At 42.4% G+C, this 20,538-nt stretch overlaps 1 protein-coding gene across 1 annotated transcript in view; it reads left to right on the forward strand.

Moving 5' to 3' along the window:
- Nucleotides 1–10,080: 10,080 nt before the first annotated feature.
- The window catches only part of LOC308368150 (uncharacterized protein), a gene marked incomplete at both ends in the record, with an annotated part of 41,120 nt that continues 30,662 nt past the window's right edge, over nt 10,081–20,538 (forward strand). Inside the window, 3 exons of the mRNA XM_080842242.1 lie at nt 10,081–10,875; nt 18,221–18,279; nt 18,555–18,677. Of these exons, the coding sequence (XP_080698368.1) occupies nt 10,081–10,875; nt 18,221–18,279; nt 18,555–18,677 (977 nt within the window). The remainder of the gene's footprint in view (nt 10,876–18,220; nt 18,280–18,554; nt 18,678–20,538) is intronic.

Genomic DNA, 20,538 nt, shown 5'->3' on the forward strand with positions numbered 1-20,538 from the left:
ACACACACACACACACACACACACACACACACACACACACACACAGAAACATACACATATGTACAAACAGACATGGGAGTTATTGTAAATGTCATCTTTTTTAACTGACTTTTCACACAAATATGTTTGTGGTAAACTTACTGCAAGGCTTTTTTGTACTAAATCAAATGAAATAATCAAGCAATAATCAGTCAAGCAAGTTCCAAAAGGCTTACACAATCACAGACATACACAAACGCACACAGACACACACACACACACACACACACACACACACACACACACACACACACACACACACACACACACACACTCATACTCACACACACACACACACACAAGTATAAACATACACATAACGTACAAACAGACATTAGTTAGAGCTATTGTAAATGTAATGACAGATAGTGACCTGAAGAGGTCAGGGTCATATACCAAGGGCATTGTTCTATGCCAAGCAGAAGAAGCGTTACACACATGAGGAGTAATTACGTTGTGTTGTACTGAAGAGACGGTTCGGAAATATACCAGACACTGAGAACTCACGTGTGGTCTTATGCCTGTTAGTTACTTAGCTACAGACATTACAGTAAATGTTTTTCTGTTTTTGCTTTAAACATTTCAGACAAATATGTGTTTGTGGTAAACTGCATTTGAGGCTTTTTGTTAGCCTGGATACCAGCCCGAACTCCGCCCACAAAAAAATTTGGACGGGAAGTTCGGTCTGGCTCTTTGGCCGTTGTGGAGACATTTTTCCTGGTAGAAATCAGTACAGCCAATCAAAAGTGCTAGGGCGGGCTTTATACGATGATCGACAGATGATGAACAGTAACGTAATCAAGCACGTCACCAAAGAGCGCTCAGTTCAAATTCGTGTTCAACAAACATGGCTGCCGCTGGAGAGCTAATATGTGTAGATTCTGCCATTGAGTCGGTTTAAGAAGACCTCGACAGCCCCTTAACTTTGAAAGAGGAACACAGAAACGCAATCAAGGCATTTGTATATCGTAAAGATGTTTTTGCCGACCTTCCTACGGGATCTGGTAAAAGTTTAATGTTATGGATTGGAGGTGGGGGTGGTGAACTCAAATGCACGACTCAGACACAACAGGAGTAGGAGTAGAATAAACGTTTTACTGTCCAGGGTTCGGTACACGGTTAGACAGTCCAGGAAGAATGCAAACAAATCCAAAGGGGCAAAGGCAATAGAGAAGTCAAAAACAGTCCAGGGTCAGCAACACGAGAAATATCAATAATAGCTGTGAACACGGAGGAACACTGAAACACTGAGAACACTGGGAAACAACACGCAACATTAATGACTAACCAGCAACGAGAGACAAGAACACAAGGAGTCTATATACACACAGAACAGATAACAAGGGACAGGTGAAAACAATCAAGGCGGGGCAGACAATGAGACACAGGTGGACTAAACAAGGGAATTAACAGGAACAGATAACGAGGGACAGGTGAGAACAACCAAGGCGGGGGAGACAATGACAGCAACGAGGGCACATGGCAAACACAAACAAACACATGGAAGCACATGGTGGAAAGCACATGGTGGGAACAAGGAAGCACAAAGACTAGACAACAAAGATCACATGATACTCAAGGGAGGCAAACTAATAAACAGCACAAGCAGAATAACAAGGGGAGGGCGTGAGGACACAGACACGAGGAGACAAGGGTAAACAAACACAAAAGAAGGAACACGTGAAAACACAAGGGATACAAACAAGGAAACAAGACAGGGACAGAACACAGACCTTACATTTAATGTATCAGATGGTCATAGTACGTTGCTCTGATTATCCAATTGAGCGAAGAAGCATTTTCTTTCCTGGTTCGTTGAAACACGCCCCATAATCACAACTCAATGGAGCAGACTCAGACTCATATTCTGACTAGAATTATGAGTATGACATCATCAGGCTAGCTTTTTGTAGTAATTCCAGTGTAATTATGAGTCAAAAAGTTCCAAAAGGTTGATCTAGAGCAGTAGAGGCATTCTGTCTCTTGTCAGGAGTGTTTAGACATGAAACCTGAGACTGCGGCACAATGACGTTTTTTTTTTTTTTTTTTTTTTTTTACTTCTTCAGCTGACGTTAAATTCGAGTGATTGAACAAGCTCCACCAGTCTTGTTCTGTGTGTTCTCTGAGCAACGATGGAATATGCTTTGACTGTAGCGTGAAGACGTCAGTCGGTAAGTGTTATCATGTGGTGAGAGTAAAGGGTGGGGGATCTGCGCAACTGCAGTCGGCCAATCGGCTGTTTGTAACATCGGAGATCAAAGTGATTGATATGTGATATGTGATGTAGCTGATGAGGAACCCCCACCCCCACCAACCAAGCACACACACTTAAGATTAAAATTAACTTTGGGGTTTTTGTTCCCATTACAGTACGTTCACTATGAGGGAAGGTTGTAACAGTGTGCACATGTGTGTGTGTGCGCGCATGTGTGTGTGTGTGTTTGTGTGAGCTTTAGTGAGTTAGATTGATGTTGGCCAGTTGACTAACTGTGTAACTTTTGTGTACTAGTGAGAGTGTGGTGGACACTAAGTAGTTTGAACAGGGTGGTTAAAGTCCATCCTTCTAATCTAAAACACCAGCATCTGCAGTCCCTCCCTGAGAATAAATACGGCGTTAAAGATGTTTTGTACACACTTGCACTTTACCATGACTGATATGCACTGGGTTGGGCCATTCTTAGAAAATGATTCCAGCCAAACCAACTGAAGGACACTCTTTGCTTTAAATGTTTGTGGGTGTGAAGTGTGTAGCAATCATGAACACATCATGAATACACACACACACACAAACACACACACAAACATACACACGCCCACACACACACATACATACACACAGACAGAAATATACGCATGCCCACACACACACACACACACACACACACACACACACACACACACACACACACACACACACACATACACACACACACACATACACACACACACACAGAAACATACACGTAATGTACAAACAGACATGGGAGTTATTAGTGTGCTTGCCCGAAGGGAAGCACAGTATTGTTATCGTCAAGTTTTCTTTATTAGTGTGCTTGCCCGAAGGGATCAGTCGCTCTCCATTCAACTGTAGGAATATTAAGAGACACCTTCCAGGGCTCTACAGTGCGAGTATTTCACTCGCATAAATAGGTACGTGCAAACTTGAAAAATAATTTACAAGCACAGTGTGCGAGTGACAGACAGTTGTCAATACGGCGCCAAAAAGTGAAGCATTCCATTGATTTCACATGGAAACAAGTGACAGGGTCGCGACTCCAGGGTTTTCGACGGGACCAACAGCAGCAGCAGCATAATCATCATCTGGATTTACTGACATTTTCGGTATATATAAACACATAATATCAATTGGTAACTGGTGTGTTGTATCCTGTTTATGTCTGATACTTTATAAACATTTATGTTTTACGTTAACTTATTACACTAGGCAGCAGTATTGTGAAGTAGAGCTAGAAATGGCTTTGCTAGCTCCCATATTGTAGCTCACACCAGCAACTGCTCAATTTAGGACAGAAAGGAGTTTGGTAAATTAGCTTGTAACTGTCAATGATAACTAGTTATTAGAATATATTAGCCAACGTTAAGTTGACTTCAAAGGGGCAGTCGAGTGTTTAGGTTGTGTCAGCTAGCTTGGAAAGCTAGCTAATAATTTTTGATTGAAGCTTCACGTTAGCCTCGGTAAACGTTTAGCTAGCTAATGTTAGCTAACTATGAGGTAGCATATCCCAAGTTATACTAGCTTTTGATAGCTAGCTAGTAAACTCATTGCAGTATGGGCTAAAGGACAGGGCTAGCTAATCATTTTCGATTGAAGCTTCACGTAGCCTCGGTAAACGTTTAGCTAGCTAACGTTAGCTAACGTTAGCTAACAATGAGGTAGCATATCCCAAGTTATACTAGCTTTTGATAGCTAGCTAGTAAACTCATTGCAGTATGTTTCCTTTTACCAAGATAACAATTTCGGACAGGCTACGCACAACATTAATCAAGCAAAAAATAAATGAATATGTGACTGGTTTGAATAGCCTTGTTTATTTGGGCAATTGTTATTATAATCATTGACACCACTTTCAACTGTCAAAACTATCCGTCTAGCTAAATCTGTTGGTAGGCTAATGAGATTTCACAGCATTTCATATGGAGGATATGTGGTTGATTTAATCTAGACGTGATATTCTCATATATTTGAATGACAATTCTGTTAATCAAGTATTGCCTTGAATTATTATTTACATTGATTTAATTGGAATTCAGCTGATCTGTATCTTGGAGACTAATTGCATCCACAATTTAAGTACTGCAAGCTAGACTACTATGCAGTAGACACAACACAGGAGGTCCCTGGGCCTGAGAAGGGAAGGGAAGGAGTTTAATGTGGCTATAATATGGAATTTTAAATGTGCCTAAAACTAGACTAAATTGTAATGAGTTTTCGAAAACTAGACTGAAACTAAGAAGGATAACTATGACTAAATGTGACTAAAACTAATATGCATTTTTGTCTTAAGACTGAATCTAAAAATAGCTGCTAAAATGAACACTGAGATAGGGGACCCCTTAATCTGCAATTCATGGTTGCTAGCTCTAATCAGATGTACTACCTAGGCTTATAAGAGAAGACTAACTTTTTATGCCAACGAGCACCAATAACTAGAACTAATTTGACAGACTATAAACCAATGTGATACACGTGCTCTCTATCTATACAGTAAAAGTGTTGCTTACGTTTGATACTAGACCTACAGTCTAACTCTAACTGCATTAAGTCTAACATATAGGCCTATCTTACAATAAACTTTAAGTAAAGCTGGCTATGTAACCGCATTCATTCCAATATTGTTGCAGAGATGTTTCCTTTTACCAAGATAGCAATTTCAACAATTCACTTAGCTCAGTAAGTCAGTATAACGAAACTCTGAGATACCCTCATATGTCTAAACGTCAGTGGAGCCAAAATATAATGGTTGAGCTTGGTTGCTTGCTAAAATATATTGGAAGAAGGCCCCACTACACTGATTGAGTATATGTAAATACATGTTAATTCATAGGCACTTGTTCTCTCTGTCACAGAGCAAGCACACTCTCGCAGTTCGTTCACGAAACGCATTCTAGTTTATTTATTCTCCCCGTTTTTCTTGCAGCTAACTACTCCGAGCCCGATTGAGATAGAGACGCCATTCAAACATCGAAATGTCCGGCCCGATCCGGTGCAACCTGCTATGACTTTTCGTGGCGGTACTCCTTGCCACTCCTTTTTTATTCCTCTTTTTCATCACCTTTTTCTCTCATTGACTAACATGGTGGGATCTTGAGCCATTGTGACGTCACCCACTCTAGTTGAGATTGGAGAAGGCGAAGCTCTCGGCCGCTCTGTATTCTCCTGTAACGGCCGTTGACGGCCAGCATACAATCATGGATGTAAACACTGGAAATGCTGTTGCTGAACTTCATCTACACACCTGATTTAATTCTTTAAGCCTTATTGAACATATTTTTTATCTTAAAAGCTATATATTTGTATTTAACTATTTTGAGAAATGATCACGTTATTACGTGATGTGCCTTCGCTGCAGAACAGGATGGTATAAGAGAAAGAGAGCGGAGATTCTCCTAACTAGCTGGCTAATGTAGCCATCCCATTTAAGCTATTCATATTACCGCTAAGCTATTTGTGACATTGGTAATTATACAGTATAATTTGTTACATTTCACTCTCAATATTTCCCGCTACAAACTGCTTAGTATTCCACTTTGTAGCCTTCTCTAATCACTCGATTACCTCAGCCAGCCAGATCGGCAAAATGACAGCACCGAAACGTCCACGTATGTTTACCCTGGAGGAAGCAGTAGTGCTTTGCCAAATTGAGCCAGAGATTTTCGAGTCGAATGACAACGAAACTAATGTAAGTTGTAAAATGAATGTTGATGGATAACAACCTAAATCTGAGCCATAGTTGCCAACTCTGGCATCTACAACATTTCTGATTAGCTACGCTAATTTGACACACAGAGCCTAGTTTGTGTTGATGCGCCGGTCAGTGTCTTTCAATAGTGAGTTAGCCTACACATAGCCTACAATAAAACATTAAAGCAAATATTTACCTTATCTGCTGGTAACCATAGAAGATCGTGAAGTAGGCCTACTAGTGATTTGAGTCCAAGCCCATATGTATTGTAGATGAGGTAATCCACTTGGTGCTAGCAAGCACATCAAAACTCCAGTCAAAACGATGGTCTGTCGACAACGCAGATTTCGCTAGGATGTTTATCCTACTTGTAACTTGTTGGTTGCTAGAAAGCTCTCTGAACATATGACCGGTCTTACTATACTGTTAGTACACAGAGTATTCCTATTTTATGGACTGCATGGCTTATGAACAAAGCTCATGTAAAGTGACATTTCTAGTAACGTAATCTTGGAATGTAGCCTGGCTCGTGTCGCTGTCATTCTTCCACACTGTCAGTGGAAGAACGTTGGCTCACTGTAGATTCACTTTGCTTGCGTTATTTCAGTGTAGTATTTATTTATATATTTAATTTTGCAATTAGGCTATATAGGCTGTCAAAAAGGTGTTGTATCGCTATGGCAGGGTTACATGAAGTAAATATGAATGTAATAGGCTACTTTGTGCTACTGAATAATGCAGCTGAGATAATAAAGTCTTTGGAAGATATTTTGTGTCATGTCTATAGGTTTATGTCTGTAAATGTGAAATGGTTAGTAATAGTATTGTAGTGTGCTCAGTTTTCGAAAACTAGACTGAAACTAAGAAGGATAACTATGACTAAATGTGACTAAAACTAATATGCATTTTTGTCTTAAGACTGAATCTAAAATAGCTGCCAAAATGAACACTGATAGGGGACCCCTTAATCTGCAATGCATGGTTGCTAGCTCTAATCAGATGTACTAACTAGGCTTATAAGAGAAGACTAACTTTTTATGCCAACGAACACACTAGACCCTTTCACAATAAACAAGCAAACATGAGCAAGCACATTCTCGCAGTTCGTTCACGAAACGCATTCTAGTTGTAAATGTCATCTTTTTTAACTGACATTTCAGAATATGCGTTAAATATGTGGTAAACTTATTGCAAGGCTTTTTTGTAGTAATTCCAATGTAATTATAAGTCTATCAAGTTCTGAAAGGCTGCTCTAGATTAGTAGAGGCATTCTGTCTCTTGTCAGGAGTGTTCAGACATGAAGCTGAAACCTGAGACTGGGGCACTAGACAAACACACCTGTCCTGCCCACACAGACACACACACCTGCCCTGCCCACTAGACACACAGATACACACTCACACACCTGTCTTGCCCACTAGGCACACAGATACACACCTGTCCTAGCCACACAGATACACACACCTGTCCTGCCCACTATCCACACAGGGCAGGGTGTGTGGCAAGTTTCTTTTTTTTTTCTTTTACTTCTTCAGCTGACGTTAAAAGTGCTCCACCAGTCTTGTGATGTGTGTTCTCAGAGCAACGTTGGAATAAGATTTGACTACAGCGTGAAGACGTCAGTCGGTAAGTAAGTGTTATCATGTGGTGAGAGTAAAGGGTGGGAGGTCTACAACTGCAGTCGGCAAATCAGCTGTTTGTAACCTTGGATATCAAAGTGATTGATATGTGATATTGCTGATGAAGAATTTGATTGAATCAATCCAACCATTCTGCTTTGCGTTCTGGGTTAAACCTACATATATTAATGCTGTTAGGTGTGCTAGTTACTCTAGTACATAAGCCACGTGGCTGAGTTTGTATGTCAGCTGTGTCTGTCGTGTCGTTGCTGTGGTGAAACTGGGACAATTCTCTGGAATGAAGTTGCTATAAGGAAATAAACGCATGGCTGGAATTCATGCATGCTGGTAAACTAGGCGGCACACCTCATCTTGGCATCTTTCCAGTCATAGATTACTCCAGTGGAGACGAAGGCAACACTGCGCAACATTAAGGCAACTATAAGGATTTGCTAAAATACCAATTACCATCCCCTCTCTCTCCCCTCGATCGCTCTCTCTCTCTCTGCTCTCTCACTCCCTCTATCTCTCTCTCTGTCTCTCTCTCTCTCTGCTCTCTCACTCCCTCTATCTCTCTCTCTGTCTCTCTCTCTGTCTTTCCATTCACACACACACACACACACACACACACACACACACACACACACACAAACACATTCTCCCATGTCTATTCCCTCTCTCTGCCCCCTCTCTCTCTCTCTCTCTCTCTCTCTCTCTGTCTTTCCATTCACACACACACACACACACACACACACACACACACACACAAACACATTCTTCCACGTCTATCCCCTCTCTCTATCCCCTCGCTCACTCTCCCTCTCTCCCCCCTCTCTCTCTCTCTCTCACTCTCTCTCCCCTCCCTCTCTTTCTCTCTCTCTCTCTCTCTCTCTCTCTCTCTCTCTATCTCTCTCTCTCTTTCCATACACACAAACAAACATTCTCCCATGTCTATCCCCTCTCTCTCCCCTCGCTTTCTCCCCCTGTCTCTCCCTTCTCTCTCTCTCTCTCTTTCTCCCCTTGCTCTCTCTCTCTCTTTCATTCCACACCAAAACACACACACACACTCACACACAATCTCCCATGTCATGTCTATCCCCTCTCTCTCCGCTCTCTCTCTCTCTCGCTCTCTCACTCTCTAGCACACGCTCTCTCTCTCTATCTCTCTCTCTCTCTCTTTCCATACACACACACACACACACACACACACACACACACACACACACACACACACACACACACACACACACACACACACACACACACACACACACACACACACACACACACACACACAATGTCCAAGCAGGCATGAGACTTATAGTAAATGTCAATCCAATTCAAAGAAATGTATGAGAAATTTCAATGATTGAGTCAAGATAAAGAGGGCAGGTTGTCTCTTGTTAGGAATGTTTAGACATGAAGACTGTGAGACTGTGACACAATGAGTTATTTTTTTTTTTGGCTGATGTTCAGTCTTGTGCTGTGTGTTTTTTGAGCAACATTGGAATTAGCTTTGACTATAGCATGAAGACGTCAGTTGGTAAGTCAGCTTCATTAGTCTTGTTTGTGTTCTGGGTTAAACCTGCAGATATTAATTCTGATAGGCTTTGGTCTGGCAGTGGTGCCTACATTTGCTGACTTTGGTTGATTGACGTTGTCATTCTGATCATTGAGCGCTGTTGTCAGATTTCTGGGGGAATTGTGCCTTCTCTTTTGTCAAGATCCCTTTTTCTAAAATCTATACCCAGAATAATAGTTACTCTAGTACAGAAATCACGAGCTGCGTCTCTCATGTTGATGCTGTGGTTTAACTGGGACAATTCTCTGGAATGAAGTTGCTATAAGGAAATAAACGCATTACTGGAATTCATGCATGCTGGTAAGCTAGACGGCACACCTCATCTTGGCATCTTGCCCAGTCATAGATTCCTCCAGTGGAGAAAACAATAATTTGCAATAATAAGGATTTGATAAAATGGCAATAACTGCCAACCATTACTACCGATGGCGGTGTCTTTTAAGTGATATTGTAGGTGATGTCGTGCTGTGAAAGCATTTTTTACAGACCACAGAACTACAAATTGCATAACAAATTGCTTAACGTGGATGGCAAGTGGGCAGGACTGATGTGTATGTCTGTGTGGCTAGCAGCCAGGACAGGTGTGTGTGTGTGTATCTGTGTGGCTAGTGGGCAGGGACAGGTGTGTGCATCTGTGTGGCTAGTAGCCAGGACAGGTGTATGTGTGTGTGTGTATCTCTGTGGCTAGTGACCAGGACAGGTGTGTGTGTATCTGTGTGTCTAGTAGGGGGGAGAGGTGTGTGTATCTGTGTGGCTAGTAGGGGGGACAGGTGTGTGTATCTGTGTGGCTAGTAGGGGGGACAGGTGTGTGTATCTGTGTGGCTAGTAGGGGGGACAGGTGTGTGTATCTGTGTGGCTAGTAGAGAGGCTGAGAGGCTTTGCGACTTTCACTTTCAGTTTTGCGTAGTTTTGCGTCATGTCCGGCAGACCTGACTGTAGCGAGTGTGTGACTGAGCCTCGCGGCCCAACACCGGTTAACGAAAGCAGAGAAAGCAGTGCAAACAGTAAAAATAGAGAAAGTACAACTGGCGTACTCACCATCTCGGGAGATGCTACTGTGGATAGTATTAGGTCGGAGTTGCTCACCATCGAAACTCTTGTTGAGGATCTACTCTGCCGCCAGTCGGAGCTGAAAGCCCTGCTCCTCCAGCTACACAAGCATGGAGCTCCACTTCCAGCTGATGGCGGGGCGTCTCCGGCGACCGGCGCGAGATCTGCCGCTGGGGATCCAGCTCACCTGAGTAGCACCTGCGCTCCGGTTCAGCTGCGCAATCGGTTTGGTCTGCTCGCTGATCTTTGTGATGAGGAGGCCCGTGACTCTGGTGCGGTTATCCGCGAAGTGCCGAAGAAGTCACGCAAACGGTCCTCCTGCTGCTTCTCCAACCCGGCGAGTCTGACCTCTCCCCCGGGCATCTCTGCCACCAGTGCCCCGCAGAGCAAACGTTCCCGGCTTCTGCATCCCCGCCGGGAACTAGCCCGCCATCCTCCTTCAACATCTCCAAGCGATGATCTCCCCACTCCAGACGGGCGTCCCAGGGTGTCCTCATCTTCATCTGGGTGCTCTCTGGATGCCGCGGCTGCTCCTGGGGACGAATCTCCACCGCCAGGCCACGGCCTGGCGAGCCCTCGGCCTGCCATGCACCGGTCTTCTGCTGACATGGTTAGCTCCGGTAACGTTGGCCCTGTCTGTCAATCTCCGCCGTTGGATTCGGTGAGCTCTACTGCTGGGTGTCGAGCGGCTAACAACAACAGTGCTGCTAACCCTGACATCAGCCTTTGGTGTTTGAAACTCCCACCGAAAACAACTATCCACTACGACTGTCGCGTCCTTTGCAAGCCTGAAATATTGATTGTTGGCGATTCAATTGTTCGACAGCTAATTATTCCAGGCGCAATCACCGTCTCTCTCTCTGGTGGAAAAGTTAGCGACATTTCAAGGCTCATCCCCTCTCTCCTCGACTGGAACCCCACTGTCAACACTGTCATCGTTCACGTGGGGACGAATGACGTCATGGCCAGAACTTCAATCAAACTTCAGGAGGAGCTCGAATCACTCTGTTTCGCCATAGAATGCTTAGGTAAGCACTGCATTATGTCGGGCCCGATTCCTCTCATCTCCAGCAAACCTGAGCGTTTCAGTAGGCTGTACAGTTTGCATAACTGGTTAATGAATTTTTGCCATGCGGCTGGACATGATTTTATCTCAAACTTTGACATTTTCTGGACCAATGTAAATCTGTATAAGCGCGATGGTTTACATCCCAAGAAAAAGGGAACTCGGGAATTAACAACAAATTTTATTCATTTCATTGCTTCACTCTGACATATAGGCATACCTTCACAGCATGACCCAAGTCAGTCAGCTAATGTATCCATCTCAAAGAGCACGGGCCCTGTTCATTCTCTGGGGAATACCTCTCACTCTCATTCTCAATCTTGCCTAAAGATGGCTCTTTTTAATGTCCGGTCACTTTCTAAGAAGACTTTTACTGTAAATGACATCATAACATCCCATGAACTCAACAGTATGTTTCTCACTGAAACATGGTTGGATGCCTCAGGCAACTATGAACTCCTTGAGGCGTCTCCACTAGATTTCTCGTTTTCCCACTGCTCCCGCACCAACCAGAAAGGTGGTGGCGTAGCTGCCCTGTTTTCCAATGCACTAGCCTGTAATAATGTTTCGCTTGGTACATACTCCTCTTTTGAATACCTAGCAATGGAAATGAAGCAACCAAACTCCTGTCTAATGGTTACAATCTACCATCCACCACAGAACAGAGTAGGCTTTATCTCCGAGCTTGGAGAATTTCTGTCTTCTATAGTAACTAACTATGATTTTATTCTCATCTGTGGCGACTTCAATATTCACATTGATAATTTAGAAGACTGTTATGCTATGCAGTTTACTGATCTGTTATGTATGTTTGAGCTAAAACAGCATGTTTCTGTGCCTACTCATAACCATGGTCACACCTTAGATCTAGTTATTTCTAAAGGCATAGACATCTCCATAACTGGTACTCTGGATGTGGGTATTTCTGATCATCTGTGTATCTTTTTCAATGTTGCTTGGCCAACTTTATGTAATGCATCTGGTCGGAAAACTGTTCTGAGACGCTACATTGGGGTAGATACTCCAAATGATTTTATCACTGCTTACAATGGTATTTGGTCTCACGCTGTTTCAAACCAGATCTTTTCTACTAAAAGTTTCTGTAATAGCACTGATCTCTTTTCAGACTGTGAGGAGTTAGTCCGATCTTTTAATGTCTCCGTTACTCAAATTATGGACAAGATTGCACCGATTCAACTAAAATCTGTCCCAAAGAAACGTAAACCACCCTGGAGAACTTCTGAAATCATAAGTACTCTTAAAAGAACTAGTCGTAAACTTGAACGTAAATGGCGCAAGAGCAAAGCTCAGAGTGATTTTCTGAACTATAAAAGGCATTTGCTCATGTATAATTGTGAAGCAAAAAAAGCTCGCCAACAGTATTTTTCACAGATTATATCAGAAAATTCTAACAATTCTAAAGTCCTGTTTAACACCATTGACAAACTAATCAATCCTCCCCGTCTGATACCCGATGAGCTCCGCACAAAAGAAAAGTGCAACCAGTTTGCATCATTTTCTAGTGATAAAATTTCAACTATCAGAAACAACATTATGTCATCTACTACTGTGGGTCTCAGTCATGTACCTTTTAGCCAAACTCTACCCACTAGCACAGCTACTTTCCAGAATTTTTCAGTAATCTTCCAAAATGAACTTGAAGAAGTGGTACAGAAACTAGGGTCAGCTACTTGCTCCCTTGACCCTGTACCCACTAAGCTGTTTAAGCAGGTTTTTAGCTGCGTGGCTGCTGACGTACTTAAAATTGTTAATACATCATTACTATCTGGTATTTTTCCTGTCTGTTTGAAACATGCCATTGTTACTCCACTGTTAAAAAAACCAAGCTTCGATCCCCTGACTTGTGACAGTTATAGACCCATATCAAACTTGCCTTTTCTTGGCAAAATTCTTGAGAAGGTTGTTTACAAGCAACTTGTGTCCTATCTGTCTCAGAATGCCATCTTTGATCCCTTTCAGTCTGGTTTCCGTGTAAATCACAGCACAGAAACTGCTCTAGTCAGAGTGGTTAACGATCTTAGAATTGCCACTGACAATCATAAATTGTCAGTCCTTGTTCTTCTTGATTTAAGTGCTGCATTTGATACGGTTGATCATGCTATTCTGCTTCAACGTCTTGAGCATTTAGTTGGTCTTCAAGGTATAGCCCTCGCTTGGATCTCATCTTACTTAAGCGGAAGATCTTTTACTGTCTCTATTGATAATCTTTTTTCTGACACAAAGCCTATTTTATACGGGGTGCCGCAGGGGTCAATTCTTGGTCCTTTACTTTTTAACTTGTACATGCTACCTCTTGGGTCGATCATCCGGCAACATAACATCTCGTACCACTCATATGCTGATGACACCCAATTATATATGTCTATTTCGTCTGATGATCCCAGTCCTTTGGGGGATCTCACTCACTGCATCTCTGCCATAGAGACCTGGATGGCCCAAAACTTTTTAATGTTAAACAATGCAAAAACAGAGGTTTTGTTGGTTGGCCCAAAAACACTCAGAAATAAATTTTATCCAACTCTTAATTCTGTCTTTTCAACACCTTCGGAGGAGGTCAAAAACTTAGGAGTGACCCTCGATGCTGATCTTAATTTTAAAAAGCACATATCCAACATTTTTAAGGCATCTTTTTACCATCTCAGAAACATTTCTAAAGTACGCAACACACTCTCACAACATGATTGTGAAAAATTAATGCATGCTCTTGTTTCCAGTCGCTTAGACTACTGTAATGCACTTTATGCTGGTTTAACTCAGCAAATGTTAAACAAACTACAACTCATCCAGAACGCAGCTGCTAGAATACTCACTAGAACTCCCAAATACAACCACATCACCCCTATTCTTAAATCTCTTCACTGGCTCCCAGTTAAACAAAGAATTGAATTCAAATTACTCCTTCTTGTCCACAAATCATTAAATAATCTAGCCCCTCCCTATATTTCTGATCTAATATCTCTTCATAACCCAATCCGTCACTTAAGGTCCTCCAATAAATATCTTCTTAATGTCCCCAGAATTCACACAAAAAACGGTCATGGCGCTTTTAGCTACTGTGCTCCAATCCTCTGGAATAATCTACCGATAGAACTCAGGTCACCTCAATCCATATTCTCTTTTAAGAAGGGTCTTAAAACTTTTTTATTCTCTTTGGCATATAATTCATGATTTTTCTCTTTTACTCTCTTTTTTTTACTGATCTTTTGCATTTTTATTTACTTTATTGGGTTGTAAATGTTTTCAACTATTTTGTATTGTGTTTCTTTTACCTAATAAGCGCATTGAGTCTATGTAAATATGAAATGTGCTATACAAATAAAGTTTGACTTGACTTGACTAGTAGGGGGGACAGGTGTGTGTATCTGTGTGGATACTGGCCAGGGCAGGTCTGTGTATCTGTCCTTCTAATGACCATCAAAATGAATCTGAAGATAATGCCAGCACTAGTTACCTATAATAACATATAGTATCTATGTTTCCTCTCAATCTTCCATTTATCTCTCTTCCATATACACACGCATGCACACACACATTATCTCTCTCTCTCTCCATATACACACACACACACGCACACACACATTGTCTATCATCTTTCTCTCTCTCTCCATCACTTAATCTATTTATGTTGTTCATGTATCTCACTCATCAGAGTGAGCCAGATGACGAGGAAAACTACAGAAGCCTTCAATAAAAATAGGTGAGCTAAGGGAGTTTGGAGCGCCCTCTGGTGTTGATACAGGGAAAACTACAGAAGCCTTCCAGAGAACTAGGTGAGTTAAGGGAGTTTGGAGCGCCCTCTGGTGTTGATTACCTTTAACCATGTGCATGATGCTCTACCAGTAGTTTTAGTATTGACTGTCTCAAATAATATGAGTATGAACTGACTTAGTCTGACTTAAAATGACAAATTCACACTCATGCTGCAGTGAAGCAGTGGTGTCCTTGATGGCCTTGGCCTTCCAAAATGCCTATATTCATGAACCGTGCAGCATTAACATTTTACTCCACATGCTTCGTTCACAAATCATGCATATCTTTCCAGTAACCACAGAAAAGAGCTCAAATACACACATTTATATTTAGATTCAATTCAAGTATTATTGTTCTGATTTAACAAATAAGTATCCCTTTACCTCCAGGTCTCCAGATGTAAAGTATTCTCCCCAGCAAGCCCTGGGATTTCCTGTGAGGAGAGATGACTGAATCATCACAAGAGCCCAACCTGCTATCAACAGACATGGAGGACCAGATAGAGTATGTTGTGTTCTAGTGTTTCATTTTCCATTCATGGCTATTTACTTTGTCGGCTCTTTTGTTGAATAGTGAATACCATTTTCACAGAATATTCATCTGTTAGTTTGTCAGACTAAATACCCTAATTTTTTGCCTGCATTCGAGTTCAAAAGTCAAAAATACAAAAAGGTAGGCAAAGGCAAAAAGTAACACACAAAAGATCCCGAAAAATGCAAAGTCAAAAAGGCAACACAAAATCCCAAAATACCGAGCAGGCAGAGCAGAGAGAATAAACACAAAAAAAGCAAAAAACTTATCTCAACAAGCAGAAGAGTAAAACGCCAGGTCACACAGGCAGATTCTTTCTCACAGACTTTAGATGACGACCAGACATGAAACAAAGGGAAGACTGAACTTAAATACTAGAGAGGAGATGGGGGTGGAGTCTTAGAACAAAACAGAAACACATGGCATAACAAACACAAACAGATGTCAAAACAAACACGAGACTTGAGTCCCTTGAGCAGCAGGGAGGATACTAACACATAAGCACATGATTCTTACAAGGAATATATTAATGCAAGACAATAGATTTATATATTCTTAAGTCATTAACAGTGTTGGGAAATTATCTCCATCACTAACAGTTCTGGGCCCTGTTCGGCGTACAACTGAAGCTAAGATAATTAATTTAGCTCGCAACTGGAGATTAACTAGCTCGCTAAATGAGAACAGGCCAAGCCGGTCTGGCGACGGGCGCTAATTTATTTTAACCTCAAGTTAATTTATCTCGTCAGCTAAATTGCGCGTGCACGTCTTGCTTCAAAAGGCAAGAAAGGTCGATCCCCAAAACCATGATTTTTTTAAAAGGTACAATGGTCTAAACTCAAAGAAAAAGACTATTTTTTTTCTCCGATAATGCAGGATATGATCATGAACGCGTTATGAAGAATTCAACACCATAATCATGTCAAAATTCAACACTCCCGCGGCTACCACAGCGATATAAGAAACTGTCTATAAGATGTATAATACGTGACATCTTTTCCCTACACAGAAAGGTACTATGGTGCAGTGGGTTTAGCGTATGGCTTGCATGCTGTAGATCACCGGTTCAACTCCCCTCACCCTCGTAGGAATTGTAGTTTTAAATCGCTTTGAATAAAAACGTCTGCTAAATGACTAAATGTGAATGTATTAATAAGAAATTCAATACATTTAAGCAATGAAAAGAAATTGTGTCTATTTCTCTCTTCTTATCATGCACCCACCTTACCATCCACCTCCACCATCCACCATTCACTACCGCAAAAACACTAGACACGTTTGCAAAACTAAACGTTTGCAATGATGTAAGTGAAAGTAGGTAAAACAACTTTAGCCAATATCTATTTGGGTTATGTGCTCAAATTTCCTGGGATCAAAGAAAACGTTAGTATTCATGTGCAAACTAAAAATCACGTCTCAGGCTGCACATGAAAGTTATTTCGGGTTTATCAACTGTACCAATGTCTCAACTGTACTATAGGCTACCACTGTCATATAATTATGAGTGCTTTGTTCTCCGCATCGCCGACATTACAAAAATGAAGGCTACCACTCGCAAGAAAGTGATGACATTCAATGTTTGACGGTGGTGTATGCAATAAATGACTCGAGAAGGTCTTCTAAATGAAATATTCCTTGTCAGGTGGATCGGTAGCGCATCATGATGGAAAAATGGATCTTCTTGGCAATCGCAAATAACTCTTCCTACGCTTATCAAACTATGACTCCTTGTCAATGGGATCCCTCCTTTTGGCGTGGGTGTGGCAAGTTTAGCCAGCTAAACTTTGCTTAGCCTGCCCTGGAGCAGGCTAGGGCTAAGCGATTAATTACCATGGAAATTGAGCAAAAGTTGCTACGCCGAATCCGCTAAAGCGGTGTTGTCTTTTTTTAGCCTGGAATTTAGCTCGCTAAACCGCTTAGCGAGTGTCGCCGAACAGTATCCTGATGTGTGTGTGTGTGTGTGTGTGTGTGTGTGTGTGTGTGTGTGTGTGTGTGTCTGTGTGTGTGTGTGTGTGTGTGTGTGTGTCTGTGTGTGTGTGTGTGTGTGTGTGTGTCTGTGTGTGTGTGTGTGTGTGTGTGTGTGTGTGTGTGGTGATGTATGTTCTGATGATGGAGGTTCTTCTCTCCTTGTTCTCTAGAGTAAGATCTGCTCTTGAGGAGGGGGGTGCTGCCTCTAACATAAGTCACACTGAGGAACAACACATTAGCCACAGAGCTAAGAGGTGAGGAGTGTGTGTGTGTGTGTGTGTGTGTGTGTGTGTGTGTGTGTGTGTGTGTGTGTGTCTGTGTGTGTGTGTGTGTGTGTGTGTGTGGTGATGTATGTTCTGATGATGGAGGTTCTTCTCTCCTTGTTCTCTAGAGTAAGATCTGCTCCTGAGGAGGGGGGTGCTGCCTCTAACATAAGTCACACTGAGGAACAACACATTAGCCACAGAGCTAAGAGGTGAGGAGTGTGTGTGTGTGTGTGTGTGTGTGTGTGTGTGTGTGTGTGTGTGAGTGTGTGTGTGTGTGTGTAGCAGACATGAGCAGCGAGAGGAATGTTGTCCTGATGGAAGTTATCCTCTTCTTCTCTAGGATGGAGGGATCTAGCTCTAACACAAGGTCACACTCCCCTACACCCACCTGTGTGTCCATGAAGAGTGACCAGTCCATGGATAAACCAGTCAACTTTACAGGAGGAGACTCTTCAACTGGACAGTAAGATTATGACTGGTTGTTATACTGTGTGTGTCTGTGTGTGTTTGTTTGAGGTGTGTGTGTGTGTGTGTGTGTGTGTGTGTGTGTGTGTGTGTGTGTGTGTGTGTGTGTCTGTGTGTGTGTGTGTGTGTGTGTGTCTGTGTGTGCGTGTTTGTGTGTGTGTGTGTGTGTGTGTATGTATGTAAGAGTGTGTGTGTGTCTGAGTGTGAGTGATAAGCAGATATGATCAGTGAGAGGAATGTTGTCCTGATGGAAGTTATCCTCTTCTTCTCTAGGATGGAGGGATCTATCTCTAACACAAGGTCACACTCCCCTACACCCACCTGTGTGTCCATGAAGAGTGACCAGTCCATGGATAAACCAGTGAACTTTAAAGGAGGAGACTCTTCAACTGGATGGTATGATTATCACACTAGGATTCATGATGTGTGTGTGTGTCTGTGTGTGTGTGTGTGATTAGCAGACATGATCAGTGAGAGGAATGTTCTCATGATGGAGGTGTGTGTGTGCGGGTATCGTATTTTCACAGTATTTATCATCTTAAGTTCTTACCTACAGACAAGAGGAAGGGGTTAGTGACATGAGTCACCACTAGTGGGCGCACCTACAGACAAGAGGAAAGGGTTAGTGACATTAGTCACCACTAGTGGGCGCACCTACAGACAAGAGGAAAGGGTTAGTGACATTAGTCACCACTAGTGGGCGCACCTACAGACAAGAGGAAATGGTTAGTGACATTAGTCACCACTAGTGGGCGCACCTACAGACAAGAGGAAAGGGTTAGTGACATGAGTCACCACTAGTGGGCGCACCTACAGACAAGAGGAAATGGTTAGTGACATTAGTCACCACTAGTGGGCGCACCTACAGACAAGAGGAAAGGGTTAGTGACATTAGTCACCACTAGTGGGCGCACCTACAGACAAGAGGAAATGGTTAGTGACATTAGTCACCACTAGTGGGCGCACCTACAGACAAGAGGAAAGGGTTAGTGACATGAGTCACCACTAGTGGGCGCACCTACAGACAAGAGGAAATGGTTAGTGACATGAGTCACCACTAGTGGGCGCACCTACAGACAAGAGGAAATGGTTAGTGACATGAGTCACCACTAGTGGGCGCACCTACAGACAAGAGGAAGGGGTTAGTGACATGAGTCACCACTAGTGGGCGCACCTACAGACAAGAGGAAAGGGTTAGTGACATGAGTCACCACTAGTGGGCGCACCAACAGAGAAGAGGAAAGGGTTAGTGACATGAGTCCACTAGTGGGCGCACCTACCGAAAAGAGGAAAGGCATGGATGGTGGGCCCCCAAAACATGTGCCCACAAAATAAACAAAAATAAATCAAATTGCAAATAGTACTCAAGTCACAAGGCAAAACTAGGCACCTGTTTGCCACATTTTAGGCACAAAACTGCAAAAACTTGATACGCTATTCATGGCATCTGATGGCTGTCTCTCCTCTCTCTTTATGGCGTGAGGCACCCTTTTAAATAGGGCAGCCATTTGGGCTAAATTGGTCCAAGTTGGCCTCCTGGGTCCAACCATTGCTGTGGGGGAGCCCGGACCCGACCATTGTGGTGGGGGAGTCCACCCCACCTTAGGGCCAAACTTCTCTCCAGTGAGGGGAAAATTCCCTCTCACAAGGAATAACATACCTCATCATGCAGATACAGACCACAATCTAAGTGGGGAAATATGACTTCAGTGGGGAAATTCAGTGAAACACTCATCACCCTGTTTAGTTTAGTTTATTAAAGATCCCCATTAGTCTACACCGTAGTGGACACTATTCTTCCTTGGGTCCAGACAAAATACATTACAATACAGATAAATAGTGCAGTACAGCATGATCACTGTTGGTGACCACAACACAGACATTAAATGTAAATAATGCAAAAACAAAAACAGAGAATTAAAAACAAAACAATTTTGTCAGTCCAAAAATACCTTAAATAATAAGCTAATCTACTCTTATTTCCTTTCTGATTATTGCTGCCTTAAGTTTCCTTTTGAATTCACTTTTATTCCTGGTTAGAGTCAAATATGAGGGTAGCACATTCCAGTATGCAATGGCTCTGTACATTACTGTTTTTTTAAGTGCATTGGTTTTGGGTAGAGGACAAGTAAAGTGACCATTTAGTGCCTGTCTGGTATTATATCCATGTCTCTCATCTACAGGCGATAGCTGTAAAGACAAACTGAAGGGTTTCTGTGAGGAGTACACATTATTTAGAAACAGAATAAGGCTGCAT

This window comes from Sprattus sprattus (assembly GCF_963457725.1).
Source record: "Sprattus sprattus genome assembly, chromosome: 1".
Taxonomy (NCBI): Eukaryota; Metazoa; Chordata; class Actinopteri; order Clupeiformes; family Clupeidae; genus Sprattus; species Sprattus sprattus.